Here is a 20,740-nt window from a genome sequence, read left to right on the forward strand (position 1 = left end):
GAGCATAGCAGGAGTAAAAACTGTTGGATTATCTGGATCTGTAGATAGTGGTACCAATGGTCTTGCATTAATGATAGCCATAACTTCTGCCATCAAAGTACTCAAAGTCTCATGAGTCAAACGAGTAGGTTTAGCTTGGAGTAACATTGCATCTAAAATGCACCTAGCTACACCTAATAATCTCTCCCAAGCACCTCCCATCTGAGATGAGTGTGGAGTGTTAAAGATCCATGTGCATCCTTTGTCTTGAAAATAGTCTAGAAGTTCTGCATCATTTGAGCATATATGCAGCTCCTTGCATGCGCCTACAAAGTTAGTACCTCTATCAGAGCTTCTCAACTTAGCTGGACCACGAACAGAAAATAATCTTCTTAGAGCATTGATGAAACTGGATGCTGACAGGATGGACTCAATCAATTCTATATGCACTGCTCTTGTAGAAAGACATGTGAAAAGAATAGCCCAGCGTTTGCTGTCAGCCCTAACTCCTCTAGTGCGGCGTGTTACAACTGCCCAAGGACGAAACACATCAACACCCACACTAGTGAATGGAGGCTCAGGATTGACTATCTTTTGGTAACTCTGGTGAACTATTTGATTGTGATAATATCTTACAATCAATGTGGCAATGTGGTGATCATGAAGAATGATGACAGGCTACTTCTCTTCATTTGACAGCGTGGCAAAGGATAAATGGCCATCTACTTTCAATAGTCCATCTTAATCTATAAAGGGACTGAGTTTTGTAAGACGGCTCTGTTTTGGAAGGGTCTTTTGTTGTTCAATACAGTCATATTCTTGCCTAAAATATGTGTGTTGTACAGAAGAAATTATAACTGTCTTGGCTTGTGAAAGTTCTTCTAAACTGACTCTTTCATGGAAAACTCCCCAGCTTTTAGGTCGATCATCATTGGTTTTCTTCTGGAAGCTTTTGGCAACATAAATTAATCTTGATATAACCCTGCTTAGTTTCTTCCAGTTAGAAAATCTTTAGAAACAATGTGGCCGCAGTCTAGTGTCACAGGCTGACCTAATTTCAGGATCAGCTTCAGGTTCCACTAAAGGGTAAACATTGGTGTCATCAGGATTATCTACAACTGTCTGATACAGAAAAGGTGGGCCTGAGAACCATATAGAGTTCTGAAGGCAAGCTATCTGTGTAGGCCTGGTAGCATAATCTGCAGGATTTTGTTCTGAGGGCACATAGAACCATTGCTCTGGACAGGTTGTTTGTTTGATCCTATTGAACCGATTGGAGACATATAAGAAGATTTGTATCTCTTTGTAGTGTTGCAGATATAGCCTAGGACAGTTTTACTGTCTGTAAAGAATTTCACAGCATCTAGGCTTAGATCTATCTCGTCTCTCACTAGCTCATACAGTTCAACCGCTAGTACAGCTGCACATAACTCTAGGCATGGAATTGTATGTGCCGGCTTAGGGCTCAGTTTAGATTTTCCCATAACAAATCCAACATGGCACACATTTCCTGCATTGCTTACCTTCAAGTAAGAAACTGCACCTATTGCTATAACAGATGCATCTAAAAAGTTTTACGTAGTGTGTTCAGGCGCTTCATGGCTTGCTCTCTGTTATTAGGTTAAATAACACCTTGGTGTGTGAAAGGGTAAAGGAGTGACCCAATTGTTTTCATCTTGGAAAGTCTCTTTATCCATGATAAGGAGAAAGGCTCGATCATCTATAGATGTTGCTTGTATGTCATCATCTTTTGTTCTCTGGAATACGGAGTTCCCTAAAGTGTCAGACTCCATGCCACTATTAATGTCTCTATTGTAACTAGAAAGAAAGTCACAGTATGGTTTTAGGGTGTTAAGGGTTTCTTTATCAATAAAGCTGTTCTGGCATGGGCTAAGAAGGGATGTGCACCCATTCATTAGCAGAAATGTCTTTGAAGTGTTGACACTGTCAGGCCGATGTGCTGCTCCCAGACAAACTTCTCCTACTATAACCCACACTAGGTCAAGTCTTTGAGCATAGGGGGCATTAAAGGGCCCTTATGTACCTGTAGAATGTCTCTTCCGAGAAGTAGAAGAATAGAGGCATCTGTCTAGATAGATGGAATAAGGCGAGATATTGAATTGAGATGAGGATAATGAAGGGTCACTTCTGGTGAAGGGATCTCTGATTTATCATCTGGTATCATATCACACTCTATCCAAAAGGAAGTGAGAGATGGACTCAATAGTAACGTCAGTAGCTCTTCTTCCTGAAGTTTCTATCACATGTCTTTAGGGTGTATGGGACTGCACTCGATGTAATGTTGAAGGCATCGAAAAAGTCTGACCTTGCCAGTGACCTGTTACTTTGTTCATCCAGAATCACATACATCTTAAGTGCCTTCTCCTTTTTCCCTGTAGGGTATACTGTTGCTAGGCAGATCTTGGAACATGAGCGTGGATTTGTACTGTCACCACAGATTTCAGTGCATTACTGGGGTAGATGAATTATCTTTTAGCTCCCTGCCCTCATCTTTCGGTGCTTCAGTGATCTCTAGTGGTTGATGCAATGTATCGGCTGTAAAGCTGTGATGTGTCTGTTACTGCCACATTCAGAGCATTTTGCTTGTATTTTGCAGTCTTTGGCTATATGCTTAGTGGATTCACAACACTTGAAGCAGATGCCGTTTTGTCTTTCCTTGATAGGTTTACTTTTGAACCCTTTGCACTTTTTTAGGCTACTTTCACACTAGCGTTCGATCGGATCCATTCTGAACGGATCCGCTCATATTAATGCAGACGGTGGCTCCGTTCAGAACGGATCCGTCTGCATTATAACCTCGAAAAATTTTCTAAGTGTGAAAGTAGCCTGAGCGGATCCGTTCAGACTTTACATTGAAAGTCAATGGGGGACGGATCCGCTTGAAGATTGAGCCATATGGTGTCATCTTCAAGCTGATCCGTCCCCATTGACTTCCATTATAAGTCGGAACGGATCCGCTCGCCTCCGCACGGCCAGGCGGACACCCGAACGCTGCTTGCAGCGTTCAGGTGTCCGCTCACTGAGCGGAGCGGAGGCTGAGCGCTGGCAGACGGATGCATTCTCAGTGGATCCGCCTCCACTGAGAATGCATTAGGGCCAGACGGCTGCGTTCAGGGCCGCTTGTGAGCCCCTTCAAACGGAGCTCACGAGCGGACACCTGAACGCAGGTGTGAAAGTAGCCTTAGAAAATGGGGCTTTTTATGAAGTGGGCAAAGTCTGTCAGGGCCTTCAAACGTGTAGCTGCTTGGACAGTCTGGGTCCTCAGAGGGAACCGTTGTCTTGTGGGCGATCACTGAAGTCCTATTGTAGGATCTAGGTGGCTTTTATGCCCTTGGCAGTTGACTGATGGTGATGTAGGAAAAACTGGGATCACACCTGATCTTAGCTTGCTGCTGTACAAACCTAGAAAGCACAAGGAAAGGGGGAAGGGGACATCATGTTCTTCTTTGTATTTGGCTCCAACACTCACCTATTTTTCTTGTAGGTTGTGAGGTAGTTTGTCCACTATAGGCTTAGTACTATTGGCGGTATCTAAATGTGCAAGTCCTCTTAAATAGCCTTCTCCTTTGGTACACTGGACTTCCCAAAGAATATCACCCAGCTCTTGCAGTTTCAAATTGTCATTGCTGTTTACCTTGGGGAAAAACTCAAGTCTTTTCATTAGAGCACCTTCAATTGCCTCTGGTGATCCATATCTTTCCTCTAGCCTTTGGCAAGCCATATAAAGTCCTGCTGAAGGGTTAAATATGTGTATCCTGCGCATCCTTCTTGCATGCTCTGCTGACTCAGTCCCAAGTCATTTTAGCATCAGGTCTAGCATCTCAGCTGCTGATAAGTCTAAGTCTTTGATTGCATTCAGAAAAGAAGACTTCTCGGGGCAGTCATCAAACTTGAGAAAGCCCGAATTAACATTTTTTTTACTGATAATATATTTAGTGATATCTTGTGTACTCTGGTGTTTGGATTGCTGTAGTGAGGATTCATCTTTAATCGCTCTGGTACTGCTGACCTCATGGGTTTGTTTTCGTACACTCATGGATTCTGCTGGTTTTAGTTTAAATTCAGCTGACTCTGGATTGGGGAACTGTTTTGTTGCATTGCTGCTTGAAAGTTCTTGGACATACTCCCTTGTGCGTTCTACTGAAGAAAGGGGTTTCTCAGGCACATCTGGGCCTTCGTAAATAGACCCACTTCCAGACTGCTCAGCATCAGCATGGCTGCGGCGGCTGCACACTGACGCTGAAGAATATGCAAATTTGCTTCCTGTTCTGATTTTTCTTTTTCTTTCTCTGCTCTTTCCTTCATAATGGCGGCCTCTTTCTCTGCAAATTCTAGCTGAACACGAGCTGCCTTTGCTTTGGTGCGAGCCCTGACTAAAAGGGCACTTGCTGATGAAATCTGACTGGGCCCTGATGATCTAGACGGGTGTGAGCGTGTATCATCTTGCTACTTGGCATGCTCTCCCTGCCTTGATGTGTCCCGGGTAGCTGATCTTCAGTCTTATACTGTCTTCCTGATCTTAGACTCATTCCGTCTGTGCAGTGACTCCTATCTCCAGGCTTGTTGCGCTACAACTTTTCACTGTTCCGCTCTCAAAACACTGACTATGTGTGGTTCTAAACGGAGAGCTAAACACTTGTCCGAGACTCCAGTAAACAGAAGCCCACTGCTTGTGTTGTCTACCAAAGGAATCCAACTTTTTTTTATAAACTTATCTTACAAGTTTATTTTTTGTGAAACTGAAATACAATACAATAACAACATATCAGTATACATAGAATAAACTAGTATAGCGTAACTAACAGATAACACAACAGAAAGGCACTTACAGGTGATGATGTCTCAAGCCCCTTGGAAGAGAAGCAGACAGGCTGTATCCATCGAGAATAGCAATCTAAAATGGCTGAAGAGCCTTCCTAAACCAAGGGCCACTTCCTGCCTGAGTCATTTACATAACCTGGGTAAAGCTGCCACTCACTTTTGCCACTAGATGGCAGTGATAAACTACACAGCCTATATAGATAACCATAGCTTAATTAGCCTGTAAAGGCAGCAGAATTATGGTAATTAGATTTTTGCACAAAGGGGGCAGCATTATATATTCTTATACATGGGGGCAGTATTATAGTAGTAATATTCTTGTACTTATGCAGTAGTATAATAGCAGTTATATTATTGTACTGTACATAGATGGCAATATTATAGCAGTTATATCCTTATACATAAGGGCAGAATTATAGTAGTTATATTTTGGCACATAGGAGGAAGTTTTATAGTAGTTATATTCTTCTACATAGGTTGCAGTATTATAGCAGTTATATTCTTGCACAAAGGGGCAGTATTATAGTAGTTAGATTCTTGTATATATAAGGCAATATTATAGCAGTTATATTATTGTACATGGGGCAGTTTTATAGTAGTTATATTCTTGTACAGAAGTATTATAGTAGTTATATTTTGGTACATAGGAGGAAGTTTTATAGTAGTTATATTCTTCTACATAGGTTGCAGTATTATAGCAGTTATATTCTTGCACAAAGGGGCAGTATTATAGTAGTTAGATTCTTGTATATATAAGGCAATATTATAGTAGTTATATTATTGTACATGGGGCAGTTTTATAGTAGTTATATTCTTGTACAGAAGTATTATAGTAGTTATATTTTGGTACATAGGAGGAAGTTTTATAGTAGTTATATTCTTCTACATAGGTTGCAGTATTATAGCAGTTATATTCTTGCACAAAGGGGCAGTATTATAGTAGTTAGATTCTTGTATATATAAGGCAATATTATAGCAGTTATATTATTGTACATGGGGCAGGTTTATAGTAGTTATATTCTTGTACAGAAGTATTATAGTAGTTATATTTTGGCACATAGGAGGAAGTTTTATAGTAGTTATATTCTTCTACATAGGTTGCAGTATTATAGCAGTTTTATTCTTGCACAAAGGGGCAGTATTATAGTAGTTAGATTCTTGTATAAAGAAGGCAATATTATAGCAGTTATATTATTGTACATGGGGCAGTTTTATAGTAGTTATATTCTTGTACAGAAGTATTATAGTAGTTATATTTTTTCATATAGGAACAATATTCTAGAACTTACATTAATTTACATGGGGCAGTATTATAGTAGTAACTATCTTGTACATGGGGGCAGTATAATAGAAGTTATTTTCTTGTACAAAGGAGACAGTGTTATAGAAGTTATATTATTTTTCATAGGAGTCCGTTTTGTAAGTTATGTTCGTGTGTGCCAAATTCTTTAGATGTGTACTACCATAAAGGAGTGGATAAATAATAGGCATATTACCAGAAGAATAACTGCAGCATATTGCTTGTTATTCACTTTCATGCACCAGCTGATTATTTAATTCCTGCTACAAATTGCTTCACCCTACCCCACTTCCCCTTTCCATCATATTGCCTTGTTTTTCATGGTCCACATATTTTGTGCCTGCGGAGCCCACCAGTCTTTTGCAACTGCAGTGTACATACCGCTTTTTTCATACAACACTGATTTGCTGACTGCATGAACATGCAATCTTTTGTCTTCTCCTTTGAGATGTTCTGGCTTTATATTTGAATTTATTTTGCTATGATGCATTGTTTCAATTATTGCAACAATGAATGCATGCTCCTTGTTTATGGGATATCCAACATATCAGACCTCACAGAGTGGCTGACCTGCAGTGGTGACCATTTGTCGTGAGGTAAGGGGAGAAGATCACCGCCATGGCCAGCGATTGGATGTAGTGCTCACTTGCCCCCTGTCAACAGGATGTTGATATTAGCACATCAGGCACACAAAGAGCCGGCTGGAGTGCTGCAGAGACCGAACCTAGTGGTGGGCACCAGGTAAGTATGATCACCACCGTATGTTGGCCACCCTGTGAGGTCTGATATAATGTTGGATAACCCCTTTAATGTCAAATGTTCCAATAATCTCCAAGTATTGGAATGCTTTAGAAGTAACCCATAGGACATTTTTTTTATTTTCTAGCCTTCACTTTCAAAATAAGTACAGCACCTTTAGTTTAGTTAATTGCACACAAGTGAAACACACTCTGTGTGATGGATGCACATCTTGGGCGTGATCCCCAGACTTAACATGTTGTTATGAAATCGGCCTTATGTCTGTTAATGATCAGTTGACTTTAAATCAGTGGCCATCAACCTGTGGTTCCAAATGTGCCCACCTTGCATGTCCTAACAGCCAGAAACTAGATAGCCAAAGGCTGAAGGCTGTTACTTTTGATAATTTGTCTGCCATCAGTCTTAGTTCATCTTAGATAGTTCACCTCATACAACCATCTAGCTATGATAGTATCGGCAGACCATATCCAAGGAAAATGATGTTCAGTGCCATAAGAAGAGGAAAATTTGTGTTTGTATAAGGTAGATTTAGTTTTCACTTGTGGAGTCATTTAAAGATTGGGATTAAAAATATGCTACGGTTGTATTCTCAGGTGATATTGGTCACAGAAGTTGTCCAGTCTTCCATTGCATTGGTTCTGGTTGATGTTTTGTAGGTCTTGCTTATTACTGATCTTTGATCTGATTTTTTTTTTTTATCCTATTAATCTTTTTTACAAAAATGTCTTTTGTGGATTATTGTTCAGTGTTTTCTTTTTTTCTGCTCAGCAGCCAGAAAGTGAGCTTGAAGGAAAGGGTGTTTTCTAGTCCCAGAAATGTTGCCACAAAAGGAAAAAGTTCTCCTCAGTCTCAAGGGGTGCGTCGTTCACCGAGTGCTGACCAAAGCCTGGAGGAGAGCCCAAGTAAAGTGCCCAAGAGCTGGAGCTTCGGTGATCGAGGACGGACTAGACAGGCTTTCCGCATCAAGGGATCAGCATCACGGCAGAACTCAGAAGGTGGGTATGTTGGGGAACCCGAAATTAACCACAACTCTGTTGTTGAGTTGGCATGGGATATTAGATAATAATAAATTCTGGATTTTACTTGTCATCTTTGATGTTGGTTCTTATTATTTTATACTATTTATTTTTCTATTTGTTAAATATATGATAAAGTATTATGTTAATATTCTACACATCCAAGCTAAAACGTAGTCAAAAGGTTAATTCCAGCTTCTCTCGTTCTCTAGGGAAATTAAGAGGTTCCCTTAATAGTTTAGGGTACTGAAGGATTTAATAAGAATATCCCTAGTGGTCTTGGGTAGTGGAGGGGTTAATGCCTGTATTCTTGGTTGTATAGGATAATGTAAGGTTTAATGTACAGTGGTTTAATGTGCTTAATCTTTGTTAACATCATTGATCCTTACTTACAACCCTTTTCCAAAATGACCACTGATGGGGGTTCATGTGACCAGACTAACACTGCACAAGGCATTAGAAACTAGCTCATGCACTGTGTTAGTCAGTGGAGGCTGCCAATGGACAGGACTGGTGAGCCCCCTGAGTGGCGATTTTGGGAGCATATTAAACCACAGGATATCTGTGCCAATGGTTTAATGACAATCTATCACTAACTTCCTTTATGTGCTGCTCCCAGCAAATGTGCAGCAATACGGATGTTTAAGGGCTCTTTCACACTTGCGTTCTTTTCTTCCGGCATAGAGTTCCGTCGTCGGGGCTTTATGCCGGAAGAATCCTAATGCCGGATTATCCTAATGCATTCTGAATGGAGTGAGATCCGTTCAGGATGCATCAGGATATCTTCAGTTCCGGACCGGAACGTTTTTTGGCTGGAGAAAATACCGCAGCATGCTGCGCTTTTTGCTCCGGCCAAAAATCCTGAAGACTTGCCGCAAGGCCGGATCCGGAATTAATGCCCATTGAAAGGCATTAATCCGGATCCGGCCTTAAGCTAAACGTCGTTTCGGCGCATTGCCGGATCCGACGTTTAGCTTTTTCTGAATGGTTACCATGGCTGCCGGGACGCTAAAGTCCTGGCAGCCATGGTAAAGTGTAGTGGGGAGCGGGGGAGCAGCATACTTACCATCCGTGTGGCTCCCGGGGCGCTCCAGAGTGACGTCAGGGCGCCCCACGCGCATGGATGACGTGATCGCATGACCACGTCATCCATGCGCATGGGGCGCTCTGACGTCATTCTGGAGCGCCCCGGGAGCCGCACGGACGGTAAGTATACTGCTCCCCCGCTCCCCACTACTACTATGGCAAGCAGGACTTTAATAGCGTCCTGGCTGCCATAGTAACACTGAACGCATTTTGAAGACGGATCCGTCTTCAAATGCTTTCAGTTCACTTGCGTTTTTCCGGATCCGGCGTGTAATTCCGGCAAGTGGAGTACACGCCGGATCCGGACAACGCAAGTGTGAAAGAGCCCTTATGCCACTGTTCACGGCATATGTACAGCAATATGGACTTTTTATGCCGCTTAGAGAATAAAAATTCTTTAACTAAGATTTTAAGAACAATCACTTTCCAGGACCCCTATAAATACCCAATCCCCAGACATTGTGCTGTAATAAAGAACTCATTCACTTGCTTAGATTGTGATGTAATTCATGGGAGGTGTCTCCCCCAGCAGTCAGCCTCCCAGGGGAGGAGATTCCTGAGGACAACCGAAGTTGTAATTGTGAATTTCTTGCTGAAGACCTGACTCCTGGTCTCAAGGCTTCAATTCGAGCCGTGTGGTAAGTCATCCATTGGCCATTAATACACGACAAATGAGACACTAGACTGCTCACTCACTGACCCATTTTTCTGTTGTTTTCTAAGCATAATGAAATTTCTTGTATCAAAACGGAAATTCAAGGAAAGCCTTCGACCATACGATGTCATGGATGTAATAGAGCAGTACTCAGCTGGTCATCTTGACATGCTTGCACGTATCAAAAATCTGCAGTCCAGGCAAGGAATCTTATCAGCTTCTTATATACTGTACACATAATAGTATGCATTTCCGACAGTACATATCGTATCTGGCCCAAATCCCGTTCAAACCTCTACAGAACTTGAGGTCACTTGTATGTAAAATATGGGTAGCCATGTAGCGAATATGTGCTACACCACTATGTTATTTAACTCAGTGACCCACAACATTCCAGAACTTGTATGTACAATTCTTGATATCATTGTCAGATCTGGGTTTCTACATTGTCTGATGTGTATCCTTGCAACCCAGAGTGTACCCGTGTGGTGAAACGCGTCTGACGCAGAGCTATTTCATGCTCTTTTAATGAGGAAAACATATTCCACCATTTGGTTTACTTGACCACATCCAGGATTGACACTGACTGCTACAACTTTTCCTTAATAAGTTTGGGAATGGTAATGGCCACATGAAATGTTAGGAGGAGAGGTGGTCCACTTTATGTTAAAATCATGATGACTTCATGAGGGTGATGGTGGAGCAATGCCACTACCATAGATATTGGATTTTTTGGTAACATTAACCTGTCCAAATCCATCTAAGTAGAGTAGTTTTCGTCAAAATGACTTTATGCAGCAGCCAAGGGGGAGTGCGGAGAGGAGGACAGGAATGGTAGTGGTTGTAACAGTGCTATGCCTTCTTTTACCACCAGTTGTGTCCTTGTAGGACATGAATCAAAGTAAGCTTCCAGGAAGGCAAAATGTGAGGGAAAAAGATCTTGATTTTCATTGGTTGAGGAATTCCCCTTAACTTGTCCTAGAAGATACAGTAGTGTCTTCCTATCACGAATAAACTTAAAGAGAACTTGTCACTATAAAAAATAAAAGTAATCTGCAGGCAGGATGTTACAAGGCAGGAGGAGCTGAGCAGATCAATATATAGGTTTCAGCAAAATTATAGTCATGGAGGGAAGGTTGTCAATCAGTCATAGGACCGACTCCTGAACTTCAAAGTCCAGAATGAGCAGGAATTTAAATGTATATATTACAAGTTATACTGAATCTTTTCCCACAAAACTGTATATCAATCTGCTCAGCTCCTCCTGCTCTATAAAAAGCAGCTTGCAACTTAGACACAGAGTTCAACATGACAGGTTCTCTTTATGTTTTCAATGCTATGTTTAAGACCACAAATCATCTAAGAATAAAGATATATTCTTGAGGTTACCTGACCTATTAGAGCCTTCAGCCCACATAGTAAGCAGATTTAATGAGGTTTTCTGGTCTTAAAATCAAATTATATACTAGGAGCATTTGACCTTCTGCACCAGAAGAGTTGGCATGTAGATCTTAGCACTATTCAGACCGTATTCACACACCATAGGTAGTCTAGTGCTAGGACCCATGCTACACTGAGATACCTTGACGGTGGTGCAAAAGGGCTCCTTTGTGTTCCTGACTGGAATACATTGGCTAAAGCCTCAGTTTTTAACATCAGTCTGAGGGATTAGCCAGTATTGCCAGTTGCATAACATTGTGGTGCACCTTTTGCAGCGATTTTATGTATTTGTATATTTTCATCCACACACTACTCCATCTTGTGTAGGATGCCTTGTGGTGCATGTGGTCCGCTGCCGACATCCTCCATTGTATGCATTTTTTGCTGGGGATTTCCACTAGCAACAGATCACATGTGGAGGAATTCCTCCCCTGGTTATAAACACGCCACATTGTTTGGGGTTTCTGAGCGTTTCCTCCCATTTAGGACACTTTATTTTAGTGATTTTTCTTTATATGTATGGAATGTGCCATTGCACAATTCTGGTAACATTCTTGTGCACCTAGTAGCATGTGGCACATGGCCTGTTATAGGTGGGGCTTGCAGCCCTATCTCTTCTCCCACTGCATGAGTGATCTCACTTTGGAGGTATGTGGGAGCTTGGCTGTGAGTTAGATCTTAGCACCATTCAGACCGTGTTCACACACTGTAGGTAGTCTAGTGGTAGGACCCATGCCACACTGAGATACCTTGACGGTGGTGAAAAAGGGCTTTGTTGTGTTCCTGACTGGAATACATTGGCTAAAGTCTCAGTTTTTAACATCAGTCTGAGGGATTAGCCAGTGTTGCCAGTTGCATATCATTGTGGTGCACCTTTTGCAGCGATTTAGGGGAGGTAAGTTGTTTTATTTATTTTAGTATGTTATCTGAGGTCTGATAAAAATTGGGGGTCTGACATGAGGTCTGATAAAGATTAAGGGTCTGATATGAGGTCTGAAAAAGACTAGGGATCTGATTTGGGGGGTCTGATGAAGATTGGGGTGTCTGATTAAAAAAAAATTTATTTTTCTTATTTTCCTCCTCTAAAACCTAGGTGTGTCTTATGATCAGGTGGGTCTTAAATTAAAAAAAATACGGTATATACAGGTGCGTCAAAGCCACATGTATCTGTCTTATGTAACTCAGAGTCAGGATCCACAAAAAGTGGATCCAACACTGATAAAATGTGACAGCTCTCAATGAAGACCATCAGAAGAACAATTTCTTGACTTCTGTCCCAGGGTGCTGAAGATATATCTCTGATGATATTTCTAGAAGATGATCTCAACTCCAAATCAGTTGGGTCAAGGGTGGCATTAGTCTTTAATAAATTGCAGTTTCACCACTGATTACACTCTGACCTGCATACATACAATGACTACTTCTGTGACCGGTTGTGTCTTGTCTCATATTGTGTATATTTTTCACTCCATCATGACGCACAAACCCTCTCTATACTTTCACACTGTGTTTTGTCACCTTGAACCATAGGAATATATGTTGATCTATATCCAGTATTCCAAACCAGGATATTGCTACATATATACATGCAAATATATTCCAGTCTTCCCAGCCATCCCAGACTTTGACTGGTGGGTTTGCAGCATCCTACACACTGACACAGCTGAATTCAGCCAAATGGAATATATTTCCAGTCTATTGAAAAAATTTCCCTCTTGAATTTTTCCCAACGTTGCTTCATTATGCATTTTTGCTGGTGTTTTGTTTTTCTATTTACTTTGCCAGGATAGATATGATTGTGGGTCCCCCACCCCCTTCAACACCCCGGCATAAGAAGTTACCTACCAAAGGATCAGTGCATTCTACCAAAGAATCACCCTTGTACTCTCCTAGGTTAGGATTCACCAAAATGCCTCTTTGTATGGACTGCTTTTTTTTTCATTTCTTGAAGGCGAACCTCTTCCAGTCCATGGTTTGTGATGGCATGCAGATGCTGGGAAAACCTTGGGAAATGAAGCTAGATATGTATATTAGGGCATAGGGGCCCACCTCCCTCTTATTGATGAGAACAGTGGCTTACATTAGACATATAGGACCCAAAAATGCTCTACAAGTGTCCAGGAAGCCCAGTAATAGGGTATAATATAAGACAGTGAGAAATGGTTATTAAGTCATCATTAATAATTCAGACTCTTACATTGATCTACATGTTCAGATGTGCAGGAACCCCTAGACTCAGCAATGACTTGGTGTAGGTTTAACAGGGTGAATCCTTTTAAAGGATCACTAAACCTAACTTTTATAATCTACAGTATGGTGTTGAAGAGGGTCTACTATGGGTTTAGTGTACCTTTAAGTTATTAGTTTCATACTTTGAACATCATATGAAAGTGAGATTTTGCAATCAAAATTCTGAATGAGATGGGAAGTGTAGCGCCCAATGCTTATGGAGAAACCAAGTTGTCAAGGTGACCCACGCAGAAGGTAAGTGTCCATCACATAAATGGGTGAAAGGGGTTTGCTGGTATTATTTCTCTTTCTTTTTGAGCTGAAACAAGGTTGAGAAGACAAGCATCCTCCTTTGTTTTATCTGTTGCTAGTCTTTTTTTTCTGCTCTGGGTTCTACCTTGTTTTTGCATGCACGCATGTGGTCTAATGGAGCATGACAAAGATGGCATCGTGGCTGAAAATAAGCAGTATTTTTATGTTTCTTTTAATGCATTTTTTAAATTAAAAATGGTCTTGAGATCCCACCAAGAATAAGTCTATGGAGCGTAGCATAGAAAAACAATTAACAGTGCTCTGTTGATGGGTATGTAACCATGGGCATCTTGTTTGGTTTTGATACCGCCTTTCCATACTCTGTTATCTAGTTAAGGGGGGTTTCCTGCTCAGGACATTTCTATTTTAGTGACAATGTCCAGAGCAGCTCTCAATACTGGAAGACTTCTTGGTTGCCAATTGTAAACCATGGATGGCATAGATGTCCATTGATTACAACTTCTATCTTTCTAGGATTTGTTTTAACTACTCCTACCCCAACTTTACAGTGGGGAGACATATTTTGCAGATGGGTGAAGTAGATCCATGGCTGTTATGATCTTAATGAGAATTATGGACTCAGCACTTTGACTGCATAACAACCAAACAGTCTTCATACATTTTTCTGTTTGCCATCTCAAGCCTGCTACAGTAGTCTTTTTGCTCTAGTTAAACGACCAATGCTATTGGCTGGATTGCCTTAGAATACCATCAAGCCTCAAAATGGAAAGTTTCAGATATCAGAATTAAAGGAGTTATACTGCTGACTTCCTGTCAAAAATGTTAAAATGATGGTAGGATATGCAACTGGGAGAGCAAACGGTCTGATTGCTAGAAATATATGTAATTTGAAGCTTTCGGGACAAAGTTTCTTTAGGTGCTGTACAGTTGTCTAAACAACCGGACCACCAGTGATTCTATTGTCACCTTTACAGTATGTCCACATTGGACGGACACATTGAGGATTTACAGTACCAGTAAAGTGGATGAGAGCTCTTGAAACTTCACCCATTCTGCTGCAAAAAAAATAAAAAATCTGCGGGTTAAATCTTGCACATCTCTGCGCAATTCAGCCTCCTGCAATAATGTCTCATCCCTTATGATTGCTGCAGTTTAGAACGCATGAGATGTCATCGCAGAATATCTGGTTGTACAGAGACAGGCATGGGAACAAGCAAGGGGGGCCAGGGAACCACTGTGGGAGAGGAACATTTATTATTTTAGTTTAATTTATTTATTTTTTTATTTTATTTTTTTCACGTTTAAAGGGGTTGTCTCACTTTAGCAAATTGCATTTACCTTGTAGTTAATACAAGACACTTACTAATGTACAAACCGGATTCCAAAAAAGTTGGGACACTAAACAAATTGTGAATAAAAACTGAATGCAATGATGTGGAGATGGCAAATGTCAATATTTTATTTGTAATAGAACGTAGATGACAGATCAAACGTTTAATCCGAGTAAATGTATAATTTTAAAGGAAAAATATGTTGATTCAAATTTTCACGGTGTCAACAAATCCCCAAAAAGTTGGGACAAGTAGCAATAAGAGGCTGGAAAAAGGAAATTGGAGCATAACGAAGAGCTGGAAGACCAATTAGATTAACACTAATTAGGTCAATTGGCAACATGATTGGGTATAAAAAGAGCTTCTCAGAGTGGCAGTGTCTCTCAGAAGCCAAGATGGGTAGAGGATCACCAATTCCCACAATGTTGTGCAGAAATATAGTGGAGCAATATCAGAAAGGTGTTACCCAGCGAAAAATTGCAAAGACTTTGCATCTATCATCATCAACTGTGCATAACATCATCCGAAGATTCAGAGAATCTGGAACAATCTCTGTGCGTAAGGGTCAAGGCCGTAAAACCATACTGGATGCCCGTGATCTCCGTGATCACTGCACCACAAACAGGAATGCAACTGTAAAGGAAATCACAGAATGGGCTCAGGAATACTTCCAGAAACCATTCTCAGTGAACACAATCCACCGTGCCATCCGTCGTTGCCAGCTGAAACTCTACAGTGCAAAGGCAAAGCCATTTCTAAGCAAGATCCACAAACTCAGGCCTTTTTTACTGGGCCAGGGATCATTTAAAATGGAGTGTGGTAAAATGGAAGACTGTTCTGTGGTCAGACGAGTCACGATTCAAAGTTCTTTTTGGAAATCTGGGACGCCATGTCATCCGGACCAAACAGGACAAGGACAACCCAAGTTGTTATCAACGCTCAGTTCAGAAGCCTGCATCTCTGATGGTATGGGGTTGCATGAGTGCGTGTGGCATGGGCAGCTTGCATGTCTGGAAAGGCACCATCAATGCAGAAAAATATATTCAGGTTCTAGAACAACATATGCTCCCATCCAGACGTCATCTCTTTCAGGGAAGACCCTGCATTTTTCAACAAGATAATGCCAGACCACATTCTGCATCAATCACAATATCATGGCTGCGTAGGAGAAGGATCCGGGTACTGAAATGGCCAGATCTTTCACCTATAGAGAACATTTGGCGCATCATAAAGAGGAATGTGCAACAAAGAAGGCCCAAGACGATTGAACAGTTAGAGGCCTGTATTAGACAAGAATGGGAGAGCATTCCTATTTCTAAACTTGAGAAACTGGTCTCCTCGGTCCCCAGACGTCTGTTGAGTGTTGTAAGAAGAAGGGGAGATGCCACACAGTGGTGAAAATGGCCTTGTCCCAACTTTTTGGGGATTTGTTGACACCATGAAATTCTGATTCAACATATTTCTCCCTTAAAATGGTACATTTTCTCAGTTTAAACTTTTGTTCCGTGATTTATGTTCTATTCTGAATAAAATATTAGAAGTTGGCACCTCCACATCATTGCATTCAGTTTTTATTCACGATTTGTATAGTGTCCCAACTTTTTTGGAATCCGGTTTGTATTGTGTTGCCTTCTTTGCTGGCTTGATTTATTTTTCCGTCACATTATACACTGCTAGTTTTCAGGGATTACAGCCACCTCTGCAGCGCAGATATGAGGTGACAGGCAGGGTTTTTCCATATAGTGTGCAAGCACGGCCACCAATGCTGAATTGCGGTTGGTCATAACCGCTGGATACGAGTAGTATATAATACGACTGAAAAATGAATCGTCAGCAATATGGACAATCACTATACATTAGTAAGTGCCAAGTATTAACTTTGTCTACATGTTAAATTTTATTTGCTGAAGTGAGACAACCCCTTTAAAAATGTTGTTGCAGATCCGCGCTAAATCCGCATCACAGTCTACATCAGCAGCTTTCCATGTGGTTTTCACGCAGAAAGTAACCTCCTCATTTAAGTCAGTGGGGATTGTCTGCATGAAATCTGTGCCCAAATCTCACCAGCAGGATATGTGGAGAAAAGATTGCTGCTGTCTTCCAAAAACAGCACCACCCCCATCCATAGATTGTGTGTGATATTAGGGTTTGACCACATGGTGTGGTTGTTACATGGCCACAGTCGATGGGCCCTAATTAAACTAATGAGGACTACACTTAGTTGGTCTGCATTGTTAATGGCTACTCGGCACACGCAATACCTCGCAGCTATTGAAAATACAGACTGACCAAACAGTGCAGTCCTCATTAGCTTAAATAGGGCCCGCTGCACTGTACCCAGCAACAGCATGGCCCCTGTCACAACCACGACGCTACCACGCTTTGTGGTCGTACCCTAACAGTTTAGTATCATTCACTTCGGTGGAGCTGAGCTTCTATACCAAGCACAAGTCATGGACAAATGTGGGGATGGTTTTGGAATAAAGCAGCTATGTTTTTATTATCCTAGACAACCCCTCTAACGTAACCATGCAGTGCTGACACTAGTGTTCTCTCTCAAAATGGTGGATCTAAATTCATCAAATGTAGGTGAAGTCAAGATCTTGTTGATGTAGTGACACTGGATGAAAATGCACACTCTAACTAGGCAGCAGCAAGCTCTACTGAATAAAGTGATGGACATTTATAGAGTTTCTCTGCTCATACAAGGTTTATTTTGAGTACTAGCATCTTCTAGAACTAGGATGTTCTCGTACTTCTCAGCCTTAGTGTTATTATTTGTAATATACTGGCAAACCAAGGTATAGCTGAAAATATCCAGCAGTCTACAATTGGATTACATTGGTTGTGAGCCACAGTCACATATAATTTAGCGTATCCAATACACTATCTAGGTGTATTTTGTCCAAAATCAAAGGACTTATCTCATCTGACCCAGCGGTTAAAGCAAAATAAAAGTTGCCTGGAGTCCAGGCAGTTGTTGTAGGCTGTTGCTTTCTGCCTTGCAGTATCCTGGCCCTTTCATCTTCTCTGCTGTCACTGTTTGTCTGTGTCCTCTCCATACTTGCCCCCACCACCCTCATTTAGTGCACGTGTCCCCATCACATATCATGCTGGTTGGTGGGAGCCACTCAGCATTCCAATGTGACACAGTCATAATGAACAGTATAAAGAGAACGGATGGAAGGTTTCTGTAGATGTCGCAACCTGGTTCAGTTGGAAGCGTTATACAAGAGCGGTTGTTCACTCACACTACATACTGATACTGATGCATGTCTTTCTTGATGTGACTGATGTTTCCAACTTATAGCCCTTAAATTTAGTTAAAGATGGAATTGTATGGGCTTCAACAATTGCATTAGAATTGTTCCTTTGGTGCAAGGATGTAACATTCTGCTTCTACCATTAAAGGCCAGAGCGAAATGAAAATGTGAACATTGTGCTCTTGTATGACTTTTCACATCTGTCTGGGGCATAGTTTTTGTTGTTTTGTACTTTTCTTACGGCTATTAGATGCTATTTCTAATGTAGATTGGGCTATGGTGCTAGAACTAGTTTAATTCTAGACCACTTGATAGACTAGCGACACTCCTCTTCATTCACTGGAAAAGTAGCATTTGAAGTCTGATGTTACACTTGACTAATCTTTGGGCATTCTGGGGTATATTTGTGTTCCTGGTAGAGTGGACCAGATTGTCGGAAGAGGAGGTTCCATCACTGAGAAAGACAGGACAAAAGGATCAAGTGAACCTGAGATGCCTGAGGACCCAAGTATGATGGGTCGTTTGGGCAAAGTAGAAAAACAGGTGAGTTCTGTGGACAACCGGTATTCCAGAAATGTTATAAATGTTAAATTTAGCTTTACTTTATTAGGATCCAAAATAGTCCTGGAATCTCATATCGAACCTTGCAGTTGTATTGATACTTTTTATATTTGTGTTGATGTCACAATATTATTCAGATGCCACCACATCTTAGTAATTACACACTGGGCATTCTTATATATATTAGTTTAATCTGGTGTTGGTTGATAGTATTAACCACCATGATTTTTACAGGTGCTGTCAATGGAGAAGAAACTTGACTTTTTGGTGAACATCTATATGCAGAGAATGGGCATCCCGCCCTCTGAAACAGAGGCTTATTTTGGGGCTAAGGACCGTGAGCCAGCTCCTCCATATCACAGTCCAGAGGATAGCCGGGAACATGTAGAAAGGAACACCTGCATAACTAAAATTATTCGATCCACAAGCTCAATGGGCCAAAAAAACTTTAGCGCTCCTCCTGTACAGGGAACAACTACGACTAATTGCCCTCCATCAACATCTTGGCAGCAACAGCAGCCATGCCACCGACATAGCCATGGCTCTTCACCTGTGGGAGATCCTAGTTCCATGGTAAGAATTCCTCCACCTCCATCACATGAGCGCTCACTTTCTGCATTTGGAGGAAACAGGATAGGGACAGGTGAAGAGGGATCTGCCAAACACAGAGACACAGCAGCCTTGAGGGATAGTGACACCTCCATATCCATACCTTCAGTGGATCATGAAGAGTTGGAGCGTTCCTTCAGTGGCTTCAGCATCTCTCAGTCCAAGGAGAATCTGGACGTTCTGAACAATGGGGCAGTGGCGGGTCCTGGCCCTAGCAACAAAGTTCGTCCTTACATTGCAGAGGGAGAGTCAGACACAGACTCAGATCTCTGCACTCCCTGTGGACCACCTCCCAGGTCAGCCACTGGTGAAGGACCATATGGCGATATGGGATGGCCAACCAGCAAATAAACATTTGCCTAGAGATCTTTTGGACTCGTGTAGAAATTGGCAACCGACCGTTAATGTGATGCGCCCAGAATAAGTGTCTCCACGTCACATCCTCAGAAGAAGGTGCAACCACATCAAAATATTTAGTAGCAAACGTGGCAAAGTGTAAAAAAAAAAACAACACAAAAAATTTATTGCAGTATTAAGCAGTTATGATTTGTTTGGGGCAACGTAACTGGTTGATGACCCCTCACTGGCCTCAGTGAAATTCAGCTCATAAAGCATTACACAAGACCCGCTAAATTCAAAGGGTTCATCCAAACCGCACAATGTACAGACAGGTTGCATCTTCCAGTGTAAAAAGCACTCACCTCTGGTTAACAAGGGGTGTTTTCAGGCAGAAGACCCCTTCAGTCTCACAAAGTCGATAAATACACTGACAACATTTTGCATCAGGCCATCTATAACTGCAGTTTAGACTTGCTTAAACAACCCAGTTTGGACTGGTTGTTCTTAATACATCGTTGCTTCACAACTGTTGACTTGGAAGTTAGGAGATCTTTGTAAGCCCACTGGGCTACTTATAGACTGTTTTCTTAATCTCATGCATCTTTTATTCATTGTACAGCATTTGTATAGAACATTACAAAGCCATTCCATCTATTTTCACATTCACCTATTACAAATCCCCTTCTTCAATTGTAGAGTTTTATAGATCTCACATTTTCAATGCCTAGTGTACATAGCTGTACAGAATAGAAAAGTTCCCCTCTTCCTCTCAGTTTTCTTCAGGGGTACACTAGAATACAATGTTCCATTATACAATGGATAAAGCTTTATTTCACATTTATAAATCAATGTAATCTTCTATAGTCTTTTATGCATGTATGCAAGTGATACATCAATACCATAGTCCATATTACATTTTGTACGTACCCAACTCATCAAATTTCTCCATTTTTCTTTCTGTGTTTACCAAAAAAAAGTCACATTTTGTTAGCTAATTGAGCAAAATCTTTGCCAGTAAAGCTGCCAACCCACAAGTCCTACTAGTCCCATCCAGTTTA

At 41.3% G+C, this 20,740-nt stretch overlaps 1 protein-coding gene across 1 annotated transcript in view; it reads left to right on the plus strand.

The window, feature by feature from the left end:
• Positions 1-19,787, plus strand: part of KCNQ2 (potassium voltage-gated channel subfamily Q member 2) — a 106,251-nt gene extending 86,464 nt beyond the window's left edge. Inside the window, exons 12-17 of the mRNA XM_044299633.1 lie at positions 7,652-7,875; positions 9,515-9,620; positions 9,706-9,837; positions 12,863-12,970; positions 18,593-18,716; positions 18,969-19,787. Of these exons, the coding sequence (XP_044155568.1) occupies positions 7,652-7,875; positions 9,515-9,620; positions 9,706-9,837; positions 12,863-12,970; positions 18,593-18,716; positions 18,969-19,694 (1,420 nt within the window). The 3' untranslated portion in view covers positions 19,695-19,787. The remainder of the gene's footprint in view (positions 1-7,651; positions 7,876-9,514; positions 9,621-9,705; positions 9,838-12,862; positions 12,971-18,592; positions 18,717-18,968) is intronic.
• The last annotated feature ends 953 nt before the right edge of the window (positions 19,788-20,740 follow it).

The sequence above is a fragment of the Bufo gargarizans genome, chromosome 6 (genome assembly GCF_014858855.1).
Source record: "Bufo gargarizans isolate SCDJY-AF-19 chromosome 6, ASM1485885v1, whole genome shotgun sequence".
NCBI classification, from domain to species: domain Eukaryota; kingdom Metazoa; phylum Chordata; class Amphibia; order Anura; family Bufonidae; genus Bufo; species Bufo gargarizans.